At 34.3% G+C, this 19,866-nt stretch overlaps 1 protein-coding gene across 1 annotated transcript in view; it reads right to left on the bottom strand.

Moving 5' to 3' along the window:
• Nucleotides 1-19,866, bottom strand: part of LOC6643240 (transcription activator MSS11) — a 34,206-nt gene that overhangs the window by 9,905 nt on the left and 4,435 nt on the right. The window contains exons 2-3 of the mRNA XM_002066194.3: nt 9,418-9,559; nt 1,962-2,119 (exon numbers count right to left, since the gene is read on the bottom strand). Of these exons, the coding sequence (XP_002066230.1) occupies nt 1,962-2,119; nt 9,418-9,534 (275 nt within the window). The 5' untranslated portion in view covers nt 9,535-9,559. The remainder of the gene's footprint in view (nt 1-1,961; nt 2,120-9,417; nt 9,560-19,866) is intronic.

The following is a 19,866-nucleotide window of genomic DNA, read 5'->3' as shown; positions in this document are numbered from 1 at the left end:
CGATCACTTTCCATTAAGTTTTAATAATGTAAAACTTTTCCTTACCCTTTTAACTTGCTATGACATTGCAATTTACATGTTATTATATATGAACTGTAGATGAAATCGATTGTCATCGAAAGTAATGGCTTGCTTTTCTCCATCTTTTGACGATTGGGAATTGCAATTCGAAAGTCAATTCAAATTTTTTGACACGAACAAAACGTATGAAATTGCTAATGGACATTATTCATGCCAGTTGAAGTATATGAAAAGATATCGTTCGCACTAGCGCTTCCACTACACACTTTCGAGTTGGTTGCATTTGCATTTTGGCTAGATTTCCAACGAAAAACATTGCGTGTGGAATGAATCTCCATTTGGCTGGCTCTGTGGCCTCTCCTTTTGTAACTCTGCATATAGATGATATATACTTAGTTAATAGACAAATCTAAGCAATATTCAAATGCGATTGCAAAAGAAAAAGAAATAACAAAAATAAAAGAAAAAAGGGCAAAGCAGATAGCCAGCTAACAACCACTGACAGCAGCAGCTAATTAAACAACAAGAAGGTTGTCAGGCAACAATATCCGTGGACCACACACCAGGGACAACTAAAAAGATGTTTATGCTTTGTTGCCAATTTATAAATTGATTAACCTGACACTTTTTTTTTCAAACAGATTTGGCCCATGATTGCCCATGGGGCATATTTAACCTGCAATTGACATAGACAAGTAGCAATGGCAACGGCAGCAACATCCTCTCTTTTTTTTTAGTTTTGTTTTTAGCGAATTGGTGAAAGATATGCAATGACAAAAGCAATTTGCATTTGCCGGCAAAGCAATCTGTGATGACCTCGTCACGAATGAAAACGAATGAATGAATGAATGATGGGACGAACGGACGACTGACTGAAATAGACAGACTGACTGAATGAATGACTTTCGTTATTATTTTCAATTTCATTTCGAGTTAAAGGCAATTTATTTGTTTCTTCTTGTTGTTGTTGTTGTTATTATTGTTGACATTTGGCTTGGTAAGCATCTTTGTTTGTTTTCTACACTACAAAGAGAGATACCGCCGCCAACGTTAAGCCAATTGATGCCCTTTTTTGGCTGTATTTCGGTCAACGATTTTCAATTTCAATTTTTTCATAGAACAATTTATAGGCGAAATAAATGCATTATGCATAAATCCATCGGCAACTCCTCTATAATTTCAAATTCTACAAACCTCCAAACTCCAAAACTGGTAACTTCTTGACATTTTGGCTTATGTGAATAATGTGAATTGAGCGTAAAGCCAGACAACTTTTGGCATTTTCTTGCCAATTTGCTTGGCACGCAACTTCAAACAACCAACATACGATAATTTTATGTTAATTAGCCTTAGTTGCAGGCCAAACTACCTAAAAGAAACAAAAAAAAACTATCTGAATTGCAGCTAACTGAGAACAAGAATTGCCAAAAACACAAAAAACCGAAACCAAAAATTCTTGGCTACAAAACGGAAATCGCTCATTTCGTTTAGTTTCGTTAGCTCAATTATTAAAACATTTTCACTTTGGTTTTTGGTTACAAAAATCTGTACCGAAGGTTCTTCTCGCAACACTAAACTCCTATGAAGTTCACTGGAGGAATTAAATCTTAATGGCATGTCCATTAATTTAATGGGCATTTCATTTTCCTCACAATACAGATAATTAATTATTACAACATCAAGCAAACATGGCATCACCTGCCAGGAGGCCCTCCACTCAATATTCTCTCTTCCCCTCCCTCTTATACACTCTCTGTCTCCTCCTATCGCATCTTTTATTTTCAGTGGGTCAAGGTTAGAGATTCGCTATTTTTTTTTTCTTTTTTGTTTGCCTGACTTTTTGCAAAGTTCAAGTTTGCTTTGGCAATTAAATAATGACCCTTAATTGTATGTATACTAGTTAATACCATTACTAATGCTTTGCTATGACTTGTACTCACCGCATGCCATCGAAGCCATCATCAGAGCCATTAATAGTCAGCACTGGGGCGCGAGCATATGCCTTGGCCACACGGCGATTACGCTCAAAGACTATAACTTTGGCCCAGATTTCATCGTCGATTTGCGTCCATTTGTCCAACACCTCTTGGATGTGTTCCTGTCACATAAATAAAAATAATACATCCATAAGTAAATACAACAGAAAAAATTTGATAATGACTTAGTTACTATGTACTTGAAAGGAAGTAGATATTAAGAGTGAAACTCTACCGACAATTTAAGTACTTAATGACTTGGTCGGGGGAATGAAAGGAGAAAGAATCGTGAAAATGTGAAAATACAGTGGTTGGAAATTCTGGTATAATGACGCAATTTCTGGCAATGAAGGAATTATCTAAAAGAATGAAAGAAAAAGAAAGCTGAGACTATTAAATGCCTTGATGGAACATGTTAAAAGAAAATTCAATCATTGTTTAATTATAATTTATATTTTCTTTATGAAAGTAACATCCTAATCTCAGAGGTTAATATAGAGAGAGAAACATTAAACAAATTCTAACCTCAAGTCCTAAGTCTCTTTGGCTTAGTGGCAAATTATTGGGAGATATGTATATATATTTTCCCATTCCTGCTTAGATCTGCTGCCATAAAATCACAAAAAAAACTTTAGAAAACTTAGAATTAATTCTTTGTTAGAATTAATGGAATTCACTGGTGAAGCTCAAAAAGAAACAATGTGATTTTTGTTTTTTTCTTTTTCTTTTTTAATCTATACAAGTGAAAGCTTCTAATGATAAACGAGTTTATTTGAAATTAGCGATTAAAGCTGCTTTTATTGTATTTTTTTATAGATTGGCCAAAATTTGTGGTATCTATGTGCATCTAGTAGATAGATGAAGCATCTTGAGTAATGATGTTGATCAGAAAGGTACAAAAAAAAACATATTTTATAGATAGAGAGTTGATTTGGCCTAACCAGTTTTTATTGTTCATTAATATGTTAATTTAAATTCTTAAATAAATTGTCTCTACACTGACTCCTTAAATGTTAAACCGACTCCATTGCTTAAATTTAATAATATAGTTTGAGCTTAAGTTAGGTAAATTAAAATAAAACCTATTAATACATATAAACAAATGAAAATTGTTTTCCTGTTAAAACAGAATTTGCCACGGTATTTTCAGTTTTTCTATTAGTATTTGATAGAAACCGAAAAGTAAGCATGAAAATTGCTGAGCTAATGTTAGCAATTTTCACTTTCCTTTCATGATCTCTTTGCTGGTGGTGCTGCTGCTGCTAGCCGATCTTTCTCTTCCCCAACAGCCCACTGCCTCTTCTCCCCCCTCATTTACTACCACTCTCCTTTATTTTTATTTCTCTCTTTTACTCTGTATTAAAAACCAAAGTGAACGGCCTTGTTGGGGCGCTATGTTTTTACTTTTACTATTTTGTTGATTCGCTGTTTGCCAGCCATTACAAGCAGCTTTGTGTGTTTGTTGTGTGTACAGTCCATGTGTGTGTGTGTGTGTGTGTGAGTGTTTGCAGTTTGTTAAATATAAAACAAGAAAAAGACGAAAAAGAGTTAAAAATCAAATCGGAGCAAATGCTGGGAGACACGACACAAACACAACTGAAAAGTAAAGTAAAGTAAAGTCTCCTTCATTCGAATCGTGGTGCTGCAGTAAGACATATAAAATTATAGACAAGCTGTGTAAGCTCTGCTTGATGTTGTCGAACAGTATATATATATATATATATAGGTATATTTGTTTGTATGCATATAGGTGTATATAGTTATGTGCATAGATATTGCATTTGAAGTGGCTGCAAGGCTTTTCTGCGCTTGCGTCATGCTTAAGTGCACTTTATGCATATTTTACATTTTCTTGCTTTATATAAAAAAAATAAAAACGGTTTTAAATGAAAAACTCACTCATGTTGCTTTAGGTTTATGGCTCGACACCCCGACCACTCGTACCCACCCATCTGCCCTGCCTTAAACAAAGAACAACCATAAAACATTAGCCCAGTAACCAACAAGCTTCAATCTAAAAGAAAAACTCGTGTATTATACTATATACGATATTATATATATACATATATGAAAAACCAAGCCATAAACATATCTAACAGTTCTCAACTTTGGGCCACAAAACTTGTCTGGCTCATTGAAGTTGCTGCTGCTGCTGAGCTGCCACACATTAAAAATGCAAATAAATCATGTAGTAAAACTTGTTAACCTTTTGCGTTTCGCTCGTACTTTTTGTGCTGGCTCAGCACTTTTGATTTCATTTCAAAAATACAATCATACAAAACTCTATCTGCGTGTATACAAATTTGTGTGTGTTTAATATACACAACGAACATGATTCTTTTGGGCAGATTCACTCTTGTTGGTGGTGTCTTCCAACCACACACTGGTTTCTCTGCCACAAGAATCTTGTTGTAGGCTCAAGTGTTTGGAGCGGACAAACTGGTTACAAAATTGTTTTTCACTTGTTGTTTTCTAGGCCGTCGAAAACTAAAATAACATTCCGAAAATACTGAAATCAGAAACGACAGACAAAAAAAAATGCCGAAGTTCAGCAACCACCATTGACTTTTGATGGTTGGATTTTGTGTTTTTTTTTTAATTAGCCTTTTGGGTTGGGCCAAAAAGCAGCAGGCTTACAACCGCGACACGGCGGAGGCAACGGCTGCAGGCCAAGGCGCGTGTGCCGCTACGTATACTTAATATATATACACTTGAAGAAAATGCATATGCTAACTAGTTGTTCCCTTACATAATTTACTTGGAATCGCTTTAATTAAGAGCACTTTTGTACACAACTAGCGCAGTCATTATCAAAACAAAAAGTTACTTGAATTAAGCACAAATGTCCGCACAATTCCAGCAAAGAACAATCTCATGGGAATTTTGTGATTTTTTTGTTTTTTGAATATAATTCCCAACTGGTTTGGGCTCAAAAGAATAATGGCCAGGTTTTTCAAGGTTTTCCGCTATGATGTTATCAGAGATTGGGCAAGTTGATGGTAGGTCATTGTTCATTTTTGGCTATGCCTTTGTTTGCTTTAGTTCAGAGTCATTCGGGTTTTAATTTAAAACAGCCCATGACACATCTGTCTATGTGATGTTTATTTCTAAATCAAGTGCACATTATGCTAAACATAAACAGCATAACTAAAAAATCATTAAAATTGAATTGTTCTCTGTTTAGTGAAGTAAATTGTTTTCTTTAAGTTTTATCTTTACAAACAGTCTATTCTAGATATGTAGATTAGTGTATGAGCTTATTCTAAAATGAGTTTTCAAACACAACAAGTTCTAAATAAATAGCTCAGTTAGTAAAGTTGGACATGTCGTTTGGAGTTTAAAAATATTTTTCCCATTTGTCCATGTTTTTGAATATATATTAATACATTAACATAAATTTTCAGGGTCTAAACCTGAGCTTACATACTAATTTGAGAGCCATAGTAGGTTGCCCTAAAATCTTGTCACAGAGTGTAATTGCAGCCTTTTCTGGATTTACAGCTTTTTCTTTTCGATGGACACATAAGTTAATTAGTCAAATATCAAACTGGATTCAAATTTTTTTTGCAAAAGTTTGGTGATTTAATATTTTTGGTTGTGTTCTTAAACTCGATTTGGAAATCGATATTCTCTTAATCTTATATATTTTGGTGTGTTTCGCTGAGTGATATGATTTATGCATGGAAATTTTCGTTATGAACAAGTTTCGGTTGCTGTGCAAAAGTTGAAACTGGACTGGTTATGGTTGCCATAATTTAGACAAATTATGATCATACAATATATATATATATATATATGTGTACACTTATATTTGGCTAAAATATGCCAGTCTGGTTGTCAAAGTGAAGTAAAAAACCGCAGACAAACGGTTTAAGGGTGTAAGGTAGGCGAGGGGGGGCTCCATAATTAAAGTTATTAGTGTTGCAAAAGTATATTTTGGTGTCTTAACGGTGGGGAGACTTGCAACACGTGCAACAGTAGTGGCAGCAACACTGTAGGAAGCATTACCCAGACACTTGAGAATCTTTTTATTAATGCCTAGTGTCTATTACTAATGTTGTTACTGTTGCCATTGTTGTTGCTGTTGCCGTTGTTTGTTGTGGTATTGTTGTTGTTGGTGATGTTTATTAAGTTTGCACTTTTCTTGTGCAAAATGTTGTTGAACTTTTCGAGTCACGATTTTTACGCCAAGCGTAGACGAAGATGCTGCAGCAAGTTGAGATTCTCTTCGCTAGCCCCCAAGTTGACATTTAATAAAATGAATTTGCAGTTGCTTTTTGCTTTTGTTGTTGCTGTTGTTTAGTAAATAGATATAATCATTTCAAATTATTATGGATTTGATAAATCCATTCTGTGACAGGTTGTGCACCAGTAAGAAAAGTTCATTGATATCTTTATTGATGAGCAATTGTTTTGTTTTGTTTTGTAAAGAGAGATCGTCTTGAGGTCTTGAGTGTTTGATGTGGCCTAAGGTTGACCCATTTTTCTTGTTGTATGAATGGCAAGGCAAATATTAAAGCTCTTCAGATATTGTGAATATAGTTGGTTAATTTATGCAAATTGTTAATAATGATAGAGACAACGTCTCTTCCGTCAAATGCAAATCAATCAAGCGAGCAGGAAATCGATCAAGGAAAAAAGTGTTGTTTTGTTTGTAGTTTTTTTTTTTTGTGTAAATAGATGTGAAGATTAAAAAGGCATATCAAAAGGCCTGATAATTCCATTGAAAATTACTGTGACAGCCTATATACAATCTATACCCACATATGTATGTGTGTGTGTGAGCTTGTGTGTTGTGTTGCTTTGGTGGTTTTTCCTGATCTTTGCACCAACGCCAATATAAAAATCCTGTTGAACAACTCAAGCGAAACCAGGTGAACCGGGTAGTGTAGGCGAAAAGCGAAAAAAAAACGCGCAAAACGCATGGAAGTGGAAAAGCGAAAAGTTGCAGACAAAGAAGAAAAACTTTCATTTTCATTTTTAGTTTCGTTTTGCCATGGCAAGAACAAGTTCGCTTGGCAAATTTCGAGGCAAGTTTGTTGCCTAAGTCTTTTGTTTGACTACCTACTCCCATAGATGTCAATTGGGTTAGTTGTTTTTGGGCTTGATTCCGTTCCCAGCTAATAAATTTGTTAACAATATTGAAAATAGCGCAACAACAGCAAGAAAATTGCTCAATAAAATGGCCCCCAGCAGCAGCAGCAGCAACAACAACAGCCAACAATACAAAATACTTAAGAGGGGCCGACAAACCTAAAAACCAAACCAAAAACCAAACCAAATCAAAGGGCTCTCGCTATGACAAAAGAAACAGGGGAAAAATGCTGCCATAATTTCTGTTGTTTTTCTTCTATCATGGGAAAAACAATTTGTAGACGCCTTTTGTATAATGCCAGACTAAACGGAATAATATAGACACGCTCACGCTAATTGCGAAATGGCCACAAAATGAAGGCGTTTTACATACACACACACAACCACGACTATATAGCGTGTGTGTGTGTGTGTGTGTGTATTTTTGATGATACTGCTTTTCCCTCTATCTAAAATTAGACAATTTCACTTTGATTCATGTTGATTGAAATTGGTATGCAAATCGATTCGGATGACGAATAATAATTTGATGGCTGCCATTAAATTGCATTTAGTTGCTTCTTTTTTTTTATTACATTTCAAACGGATTGCAGTTAAACGAAATGAATCGGCAATGTCCCTAACTGACTATTTAGATATGTGTGGGCTGGGTATATTTCTCGAATTTGCCAAAACACATAATCATTTTATTGTATTCATCGTAAAGTCACAAAAAAACAGAGGGAATTGTGGGGATGTTATACCTATTTATACTCTTTTCCAAATAAAAAATATACAAATTCGACCTTTATCAAAGTTAATTAAAACTGGATGTTAGCCACCTTGTTAATGACGAAAACATATTATTAGTAGGTTTTTTTTTCTTTCATATAACTTATCAACAAATTTTACAATACTTGCATAATTTATATAATAATTGAAATGGTTTTCTTTTTGAAAATTGTTTAACAAACGCTTTACATTTTAGCAAAGTTTTAGTCCTTTTAATTAAATTTATAAACATTTTTTTGCAATTTACAACTATTTTTAACTATATTATATAGACATGTTTAATTTAGATTTTATTTATTTAGACATCCATAGTTTGACTGTGTGTGAAAATCTCCCAAGTGAGCCACCTAAAAAAACTTTCGCGTATTTTTTTTACTTAAAAGTAATTATTTCGATTCATATGAATAAAGGAACAATTCATTTTGAACAGTATATATGCATTAGAGAACCGTTATTGCTGAATCGATTTTAATTATAAATTGAAATATTGCTAATATTAATAAAGCAAAAGGAAAAGTTTAAAGCAAAAAGATTAAAAAACATAATCAAGTGAAGAAATTTGCAGGAAAACGTGAATGAGAGCAATTATTAACTTTGATTTCGAATAAATTTGTTCAAGTCTTAGAATGTAAGCAGGTAAATATGGTCAAGGATCATGAACGGTGAGGATCTCAGGTGAGCGTCTAGGGGCTCCAGTCACACCCCCTAAAAACCTAAAGATATTTCGTAAATTTATTTACTTTTTCGCTTGTCTTTACGTCAAACTAGAGAATCTTCGAAGTGGTCGGGAAATTGAAAAAAAAAATCTTCAAATTGATAAAATGGTGCTCTAAGCCGAAAATCTTGATTATTTGATCAGACATCCCCCGCAAATATTTTCTAGATCCGTCCCTGTCGAAGATATAGATAACGAGATCATATAAAGGCATGGCCCCTTAGCCATATCTAATAGTTAAAGTATCTCTAGAATTGATTTTCCTTGTCTAGGCATTTACTGACGTTATTTACTCTTTCAATGAGGGTAAGCCAAATTCGGTTAGCTGTTTCTTTTTTGGTTATTTATCTATTTGGTTGTCTAATATTATTGTTAGCCAAATGCTGACATCAATGAATTGCCCACACACAAACACACAGCGTCAAAAAGAGAGGCAAAGCATTAGAAAGGGATAGAGGGATAGTTATAGCCATGCCTAAAGCTCGTGTTGGTCTTTCGTTTGTTGTTTTGGCTGTGGCCATAGGCAAATTAAAAATGCACAACGCAATATGATGGCCTAACTGTAATTAATGCAATTGGTAAATACAAACGTAAAAAAGGAGGGGAAAAAAAACAAAGGAAAACCCCTCTAAGCCAAAGTCTTAATGCGTTTCATGCTGACCTCAATGCTTTGAGGCTGATGTGTTTAGCACGTGTTGAGAATAAGCCAAAAGGCAAAATGAATACCGCTGATGACCACAAATCATAGGAAAACTGGCAGGCGGAAGTCCGAAGACACACAAAAGTAACCAACTTGAATATTATATAAAAGGTGAAGTAGTAGTATTATAGAGAACATACCTTGTATAGTTTATCCTTTTGATACCAGACATCCTCCTCTTCCTCCTGTTGCGTAAAGGTCTGGTCAAGATTTAGATCATCCCGTGAACGTGATAGAATTTTTCTTCGAGATACCATGATGGTTTGTGTGTGCGGCAAGAGTCTGCAAAAAACCAGATGGTAAAAAGAGGTAAATCTTCTTGTGATGAACACCTTTGAATTGTAAACGTTTTTTATGTATGCCGACATAACTGTAAAATGAAACAGCAAACACATCAAAAACACAGTTGGCGCTGACAGGCCTCAAACAAACAAAACTCTTTGCCAACTTGGTCTCTGTGGGCGCTCTCTCGGCTTGCAAAGTAAACAGAACCCCAATATAAATACATAAAAGAGTTCAACGCACTCAACTCAAAATATTACAAAAAATATATGCCTGAACACCAAAAATCATATATACATTTATTAACTTTATGACCTGGTCTTCCTTTCTTACAAGTCATCCCAGCAAAAGAGAGATTAAATGCAAGGTGGTAGCCTTGCAGAGAACACAAGTTTCAAAAGCACAAGAATGGTCTGCAAAGTTTTTAGTTTCCATTTCGGTTTTATGTTCAGAATTTGATGTGGACGTGCCCCTTATATACTCTTTAACATGAGAAGTAAACTTTATTATGCCATCAGCTTACCAGACATTGGAATAAAAATAAGTAAGTGTCATTAAAAGCAAAAGCTACGATCTTGTACATAATGTTTTATAGGGGACTTACGGGACTTAGATTACGTCCTTTAAGATAAGAACTAAGTTCGAGAATTATTCGGATTGTCTCAGCCTTATGTTAATAAATTTCCAAATAAAGTGAAAAGTGCACGCAATTGTCAAAATCAGACTAAGTTCTTTTGAAAAAGTAACCAAAGACCCAGGAAATGGGCTATTTTGATAACTCAGGATACCATTTTTTAGGTATAGTTGGACCTTGATTATCCGCGCCCCCATAACACGGACACCTCTATTATCCGGGATGAAGTTGAGATTGTTCCATTGTCACTATTAACACTGTGATTACCTATATTATCCGTGATTTTTAACGAAATAAAATAACAATAAAATAATAAAACGAATTCATCCCCGTTTTAGTTAGCAATCTGGTGCCGACCGTCGCGGATAATCGGGGTCCAACTGTACTTATATTACGCCTAAATTCTCACATATCTTATATAAAGTGGATAGATATTTGAAGGGGAAAGAATGGAATTATACCTATAGAATGATAAAAATGTGTCATAAATATTTTACAATTTTTTGAACCTTGATTATTTTATCAAAAGTTTCGAGGTCATAGATAGATTTCTTTCTATTTAAATTCAAATTGGCAGAGTTAGAGTATCATACCAAGTTATAGTTGTAGGTATATTCATAGATTTTACAAAAGCCTATAGGAAAATCATGTACTAATGTCTACCAACTTCCAAGGGTATGAATATTCCTTTATAGCTAGAGTTCCCCCGGGCCATGTAGAATATTATTGAAATTGCTTGTTCTGGGCATGTCGGGCTACGCATAACTTGGAGATACCATCCAAAACACGTCTCTTAACCAGCCAGCCAGTCAGTTAGTCACAAAATGAAATAAAAAAAAAACAAAAAGAAATCACCTGTAAGATCGGTAAGGCGAGTCATTTGGCTTTATACACGGCTCATTTTGTCAAGTTGATGAAAAAAACGTTCATTGCATAATAAACACCTATCAGAGAGAAATATGTGACTCTCTTTCGCACTCTACTTTCTTTCTCTCTCTCTCTCTCTCACTCTCTTTGGCGCGAATCTCATGCAAATGTTGTTGAGGTTCGCTAACCTGTTGTCATATTTACATGGTATTTCTCTCAGTTTCTTTGTTATTAGTGTCTATAATTGTCATAGGTTATTGTTGTTGCTAATGCCTCTGCTGTTGTTTTTGGCTTTCTTTGAAGCTTGATGATTGACAGCTTGACTGAATAACTGACTGGCTGACTATATGGCTGACTGCCTGACTGAATGCCCGGCCAGCTGTCTCTGGATGCTGGCTTAGTCGCTGTAGGGCTGGCCAATAAATATATTCAAAGTCTTTTGCGCAATTGTCACCGATTGCCATTTTTTGCTCCTCTCTCTCTCTCTCTTTGGAGTCTTTACTGATTTTTTTTTTCTTTCTATAGATTGCAATCGGCTAACAAATGTTGTTGCTGTTATAGCTGGATTTATGCAACCAAAAGCCGTTAAATTGTACGACTCTCTGACAATCTTTTGTTGCTGTTGCTTACTTTAGTTTTTTCCGCTTGGTGTTTTGTTTCGTTGTCGCCATTTGTTGCCAGTTTATTGAGTTGCATATGTCTTTTGTGTTGCATATTGTTGTTATTTATAGCTCTGACAGCTACAACAACAACAACAACAACAAAGGGCCCAACAGAGGAGAATATATAGAACACATGTCAGACTAGCATATATACATACCTTACTTATGTATATTATATATATTTGAACACATGTAGTTCTTTAAGCTTAACACGTACACGTTCTAGTTTGAATCAGTCTCGAACTGTGATTACGTGCATTGCATATTGATTCGGATTCTGACTTTGAAATTCACATAGAGCAAAAGAGCACATCACACAAATCACTGAAACACAAAGTAGTCGTCTATGAACGTGAAATAAGAATCTCCAAGTTAAATACTTGTCTTTAAAAGTTTGCGACTCATTTCAAATAATTAAATAAAAACAATCAAAATTCATATGTAGAAATATTCAAAATGGTGGGAACTAAAAATTTCAAGATTTCAAATTAAATATAAATTGCTTTAAAATTCCGAGCAGATCCCTTAATTCTTTATCATCACCTTCCGTCGACCAATTAAGTTGATTGCAATTTTTGTTTTCGGCTTTTTCTCTTTATGGGGCATGTCAAATTACAAACATTTAAGCGGAATTTTTGTTCTCAGAACAATATTCCTGTAAAATAATGCTGACATCTCAGCGAAAAAAAGAATACAAAAATTTCTTTTCTCTTTTCTTGTTTTTTTGTTTTGTTTTTTCTTTTATGATGGACAATTAACGGACCAAAAGGGACAGAGAGAGTATCTGAAGTGGTACTCAAATATCCTGCACACTCATAGCGGATGGACTGAGTTGAGGATGAGAATATTTTGTTGTGGAACGCCACGCCATCGATTCGAGTTAGTCTGATCTTTGTGTTTTTGTTAGGGCACTGCTTCTGTAAACACAGAACCACAAGACAGACAGAGAGAGGGAGAGAGAGAGAACACACTGACCAACGGTTAAGCCCAGCCTCCATATGAAAGATATCCACTTGATGCCATAAAATAAAGTCATCAACTTTAACTGTGTGCCTCAGTCCCTCTGCCTGTCTGTTGTTGACTTTGCTGATTTGTTGTCTGCGGCAAGCAAATTTCCATACGATACTTTACAGTTATTTTTCACATAAGAAAACACGTGGCTGCTTCTCTGTGTGTGTGTGTGTGTGGAGCTATCATGGATGTGCCCCAAAGGAATTGAAATTGCAATAATTTTTGTTCGTTGCCACGCAGCATTCACTTTTCAAAGTTTTTAAAGTTATTTTCTTTTGATAATCACGCACAAAAACAAACAAAAACAGAAAAAACTTTCACAACAAAAGACGCAAGTTTTATGGCACATTTAAATAATGCCAATTAATTTTGTCATCTTGATTTGAGATGAACTTTTAGTTATAATTGTTTCTCGCATAAAAAAAACAACAGCAACAACAAACAACAAATTCGTTGAACTTTCACAAATTGTAATGCCAATTGGTTATTGCAAAATGAATTTTGCTTGCAAAGTGCAATAACATTTTGAAATAGAAAGTTAAATTGAGAGTATTATGAAGAAGTCATCCTAGTCGTAGAGGTCACTGCAAAGACCATGAGTTACCTATTACTAAATGTGAAAATTTGTATTCAGTTTTTCATCAAATAAACAGCAGAAAAGTTTGGGTAAAAAAAGCTGAGTTCCGTTTTATAAAAGAGTTTAATAGAATTGTTATTTAGTGACGAATTCTCAATAGAATTTTGTGAACTTAGGACGTGATACAGACGGGGTCATTCAAATTATTAACACAAATTAAATCTTTTATTTCTAATTTTGTGTTTGTTTATCTCTACATGGATCAGGCTACAATTTTATTGTTTTCTACTTAATAACAACAATAAAAAGAAGTATCGACAAAATTTTGAATTAAACTCATAATAATAAGATGAAAAAAAAGTATAAAAAGAAAACTTTTGATACATCGCTATTTAAAATTTGATGACTTTAGATTTAAAAGCTTTCAAAGTCTGGGTATTCATTTATGGTTGTTTAGCTTAATGTTTTTATTATTATATAAAAAAAAATTATGTTTTTTATTATTAAATCACTTTTTTCATTTATTTTTGTTTAGTTTAATGTTTGTATAAGAAATATCTTTGGATTTAAATCTAAAAATAAATTATATATTTATTTAATGAGACAATGAACCCAATCAAAAACATATGTCTGGTTACTCTGTAGTATTTGTTTATAAATTAAGTATTTCAACAAACCCACGCACAATTAGATTCACTTTATTTTGATTAAATATACCCCCCGATCATCTTATGAATACGCGGTATTATGAGAAACTATGTGAAAAATTTTTTGAGTTTAAACAATTTGAAATCAATAAGCAGATGAGCCAAGTTCGTTGCTTGAGTCTTTCGTTACGGCCTGAAGCGAGGAAAAACTTGTCTATCGACTTTCTAAAGAACTTTCTTCGGAAAACAAAATGCTATTAGTATGCATAATTTTTAATGGCATAACAACATTGACTGCATATTAATCATTCGAGCGGCAGAGCTTTATGAATGAATGAAAGTCGAAACGTCATGAATTTATGGTTTTCCATGTATATAATAGTAGTTTTCACGATTCACCGAACAGCAATAACAACAACAACAACAACTACTATAAAGAATTTTGTGTTGATGATGACAATCGCATTGACTGCTGCTATCTGTTTGGCATATTAATCAAAGCTGTTGTAAATGTAAATGGGTGTAAAGTGGGCCTACTGGATATTCTAACCAAATGCAATTGCCAGCTGAATAAACGATAGAGAGAGATGCGGAGGAAGGGAGGTGACCGACAACTGGGGGTCGTTGGCAGTTAACATCGTCTGGTCTCGTCTCGTCTTGAATCTCTATCTCTATATCTGACTGACTGCAAATAGTTTTGCAGTTCGTCGACCTGTTGACAGTCACCGTTTGTTTTTTTCCCCTCAACTTACTAGTTAGTTGCATTGTTCAGGTTCAAATTGCAAGTGCGTCACGAGACTAGACCAGGCGCAAACCTCGGGGGTTTGCTTATGGGTATATAGCACGTGCAAATATTGGCTATGTCTGGCCAAGATTTTAGACTCCAAACAGTTGAGCATGTCTACTGTCAGCTGCTGGTGTGAATTTTGAATAGTTTTCATATACATTTGTATGTACCAACAACCTATTTGTTGTTGGCAAATGTGGGCAGCCTCAATGGCAAGACTGTCATCTAGTAGGCGTTCACCACAGCTACTACATATAAAATGTACCTACTGTTGGCTTACAGTTTAATGAATGACAACAACAATAATGCTTAAACAATAAATATGAAAAACCTTTGCAAATTTGCCAAATCATTTTCTCTCTCTCAAAAAACTAAAATAACAAAACGAGAAGGAAATCTCACCATCAGCAGCAGCTGCCTAAAAAAAATGTGAAGGTCAAACAAGCAAAAACAACTTTGGAGAGTTAACCATTGATAAATGTAATGTTTAAGTGTAAAATACATAAATTTAGCAAACTTATTGCTAATGTCTATAGTCTGTAATAATCATATTTTAGTTGAAGCTATTTTTACTTATTTTTTTACATCATTCCAAAAATGATCACACTATGTATTTGAGTAAAGGAAATAAGCATTTTACATTGTTCTGACTACACTCAAAAATATTTTATACATTGTTTTTATTCATATGTTTACATATAAACAATTATTTATGCAAAGCCATAGCAAATCAATTTTCATAGCTCAAACCTAAATAGTTGCACAGTGTTTTCTGTTCAAAATTCATTGAAATTGCGGCATATCGAATCAATTTAAACACAAAACAATATTTTAATGTAGAACTACAACTTTCATAAATTGTTGTTGTTGTTAAGTAAATATGATAAATCAAAATTTCAATGTAATTTAAAACTTTTATATTGTCACTAATAGGGCGAGAGATGCTAAAGGACCTAGAACCCCAGAAAAAGGGTATTTGATGTAATTTGTATAACAATGAGATGAGTCCCCTTTTCCCTCCAGTAAAATATTTTCATCGATATAATAAAAGGGATTTGATATAAGGATGGAATGATGGATAGATGGAATAATCTTAAGAGAAAAATCTAGCAGGAATTTGGTTAGACTATATAAGTATTATAGATGAAAATAAAAATAAATGTAGCACACCGACATAAAAACAAAAAACGGATATTGGAATAAAGGATAGGATAAGCGATATATCTATTAAATTTAATTTACAATAATAAGAATTGTCCATTTAAATGGTTTAAGTAAATGATGATCAATGTTCTGAAAGAAATTTAGACAGAAAATAAAGTCATTTCTCACATAGCAAGTAAATATTTGTCGATTTAACTTCCATTTCTTGATTGTTAATTACTTTTTTAAATATTATTTTTGATTTCCATTGAAAATTCCCAGCGACTCATGGCCATTATTTTTAAGACAAACATTTCTAGAAAGTATTTTTGGCACTCTAATGGTGTAGATGACGGGGCCATCTGCTGAGCCATTATGTAACCAAAGACGACATGAAAGTTGTTGGCTAATGAAGCGACGACCAATGGTAACAATAACCAAAATAGAATTTGATACTTTCCAAAGGTAAGATATCACAAAGAAGAAGAACATGAGCGAAAACACGGAAAAAAAAATGCGAAATGAGAAAAGGTGAAGAGGTGGCAGGGGATACTAAGAATGTAGACCATTTGATTGATTGATTGTTGAAAAGAAGCAACGATATTGTTTTCACAGTCGGTTTAGAGGTCTAGGTGGAGGTCTAGGGAACATTGTCTATGTGTGTGTGTGTGTCGTAGGGGGCATCTGTGGAGTAAGGGTCAAGCCCAAGTCAACAATTTTGTTCAGCTTTTTGTTTTTGTGTTGTTTTTTTGCTTTCGTCGGCCATTGATTTGTGGCCAAATTAAATTAAACAGTCATTGACTTTGGTGTGGTGTTTGGTGTTTGAACTCTCCACCACCCGAACGCGCCCCCATCTCCTAATGGCAAAAACTTGTGCACAATATTATCATTATTATTATTATTATTATTATGAAAATTCATAATGTTTAACACTTGGTATTGTTTTCGCTTTACAAGACAGCAAATCAAATGATTTAATTTGCATAACCATAACAACAGCGTGAAAGTGTTTCGACGCTATGGTTCAGTTCCTACTTCATCGTGTTTTTGTGTGGTTGCTGTGGGGTTAAGGTTTTCATTATGCCTTGTGCGCACTGCAAAATTATGCAAATTGCTAACTGAAAGACCGAACGTCTGTTGGAACATACATATACATGCTATATTATACATATATCGTATCTGGTATGCCATTTGCAAATGGAGGAAGCTAATAATGCAAAATCAAAGTGAAGAGAAATAAAAACTAAAACTGTATTGCGGAACTCGTTTCATCTGCCTTGCCGGCCATTTAACACCTGAATGCCGTCAGCTTATACCTGCAGCTACAGCGGGTTAAAGTCAATAAAGCCATATCAAAAAAAAAGTTTCGTTAGTTTAAGCATATGCATTTCGATTTCGCAAAGAAACCGACCCAAGACACGCACCTGGCTATGTTCATCATGATCTTCCATCAGAGTTATCATCATTCACGCAATTATTGACGAAAATATGTTAAATCATTCATATGTTTATGTGAATAAGGTTTTATGATATTAATATATGTACATAACTATATCTGTCTCTCTCTTTGAAGTCATGTAACTGTCAGCGCTTTGCGCAATATTTCCCTACACCAAAAATAAAGCCAAAAACAAGAGAGTGAGAAAACATACACAAAAACCAAAAAGCAAGCTTCAACGAAAATCCCATCGAAAAGACAAAAAACAAAAAGAAAAAAGTTAACGTTTCAATTTGAAAATGCTCGATGAGCGATAGCCTGATTTGGCGGCTGACGGGGGCGGCGGATATTTTTGATTGACTTTCAAAATGTAAATGTAAAAATTTACAAATCCGCTTGACACCTTTTGAAATCCAGCCGGACATTAAATCAAATGACTTGTTGCAGAGACAGAAAAACCAAAATTGTGCATAATATCGAAGCGAATCAATCAAATAATGAAATGTGAACGACTTGAGCCATATTTCGGTGCAAGATAAGTCACTTTAGATATTTAATGTACCTATAGCTTTTTGGATTAATTTTTGGCTGAAGAAATTCTCATTCATATCCATATGATGTCATTTAATGCATTTTTTTGATCTATCGAAATCAACCCTGTCGATTGAATAACAATCGCTCGTTGGCTCCTCTCTATTTCTTCTTCTTCTTAAACAATCAGAGTAGGAAAACGAAACATTTATCTTCAGACATTAATCTATATTCTAAATTTTATTCTTGCCTGCTGTAGCCCAAACATAAATATTCAAAATTTTATTTTACGATTTTAACTACGTTTTAGGTCTTAAAAACTAAAAAACTAAGCTAAATATTTAGTTAAGCAGTCGTATGGGTCTATATGGACTCTGTCATTGATCAAGATAGAGATTATATACATATGGTTGGAGGTCAAACAAAATTTGGTTTCTGTTTATTAATCAGGGCTGAAAACATTCTTCTTTGGTGTAGGTCGAAAACCTGTTTCAATAGTTCTTCATTTTCGTTATCTTTTTTAAGATCAGGACTGATAATTTTATAAAAAATTTATAAATGAATAAATAAAATGCGCTTTGTCTAAATTGCATAATTGTAAAATCTATAGAATTTGGAAAAGAATTTTAGTCAATAATAAATAATTCTCTTAATTCGACCATTTTGTATGCATGTCTCACATTAGTCTATGAAAATGATCAACCTCAAACCAATTGTCTGTGCACCTGTCTCAAGCCAACGAGACTGTAAATTTGAAATATTTTCAATTATTTCATACATAATTGAAATCGCTTTAAATGGAGACTATTAACGTTTCCAGATGATTAAATTTAACAACTTGTTGAAAATTTTCAAATATTTCTTTTCAAATCCTTCAAACAGGTTTTTGTTTTGCTTTCTGTTTGGGTTTTTCCTTGATTTGGTTTTGGTTTGGTTTCAATTAAATCAACAACCAGAAAAGATTGAGGAAAAAAACAACAGAAACAAGTTGACACTCTCATTACTTTGGGTACAATTTTTTTCCGCATATTTGTGTTACGTTCAGCTTGCGCTGGCCAAAAAAGAAACGAAAAAACGAAATAAAAATAAGGAGACCAGTGCAACAATTTGCTGACCAAAAACGAATCAAACAACAACAACAACAAACAACAGCAACAAAACATTGTTCCAACCAACAACTGGCATTTTTTTTGTTTTTTGAGGCAGTTGCAACTGCACATACAACTGGAGTGAAGGAGAAAAGTAAACTTGCAACTGGCTGGCTGACTGGATGGTTAGTTGGTTGGTTGGTTGGTTGGCTGCTTTCGTTTTCAGTTTGGAGCTCAGTTACCATTTCGCCTGGCTGCACGCTTCAACTGCTCTCCAAAAAAGAGAAAAAAGAAAAGACAACAAGCGAAAAACAAAAAAGTAGTCTCTCAGTCTGGGTCTCAATTGGAGCTGGAGTCGACCGAGTCTGGCAGCTGGGCGCAAAGTTGGCGGCAAGTTGGTAACTTGGCGTGCAGCCATGGTAAACGTAGCAATTTGAGCGACTGTAGCAAACGAATGAACGAACCTATGACAGCGCCATTGCACTAAATTTTCCTCGAGCGAGTGAGTTTGAAAATGAAAACGAAACTGAAACTGATTTCTTCTTTTAGCTAACACTCTGAATGAAAGAAAGATGAAGATAAAGAGAGAGACAGCGAAATAGAGAGGTACTTTTATTACGTTGACCATCATTAGAGTTGGCTTGTACAAAAAAATACCAAAAAAACACAAATGACAATAAGACTAACAAATGGAAAGCGTCTGGTCAGATCGTTTTTGTCTTTACTAACAGTTTTTTTGGCTATTTGCACACGTACTTAGATTCACATACCCTGAAAATGGTGCGAAAATGATAGTCAAAATGAGTTGTCTGAAGCATTTGTAACTCTATCTGTCCTGTGGGAATTTTAAAATACCTGAAATATGTTATAAGTCATCGGGGTCACCACATAAGTGTGTACTTTGAGGAAGTTTTGAAATCCC

The sequence above is a fragment of the Drosophila willistoni genome, assembly GCF_018902025.1.
Source record: "Drosophila willistoni isolate 14030-0811.24 chromosome 2L unlocalized genomic scaffold, UCI_dwil_1.1 Seg168, whole genome shotgun sequence".
Lineage (NCBI taxonomy): Eukaryota > Metazoa > Arthropoda > Insecta > Diptera > Drosophilidae > Drosophila > Drosophila willistoni.
Note: the sequence above shows the minus strand (reverse complement) of the source record. Positions and strands in the feature narration are given on the sequence as shown.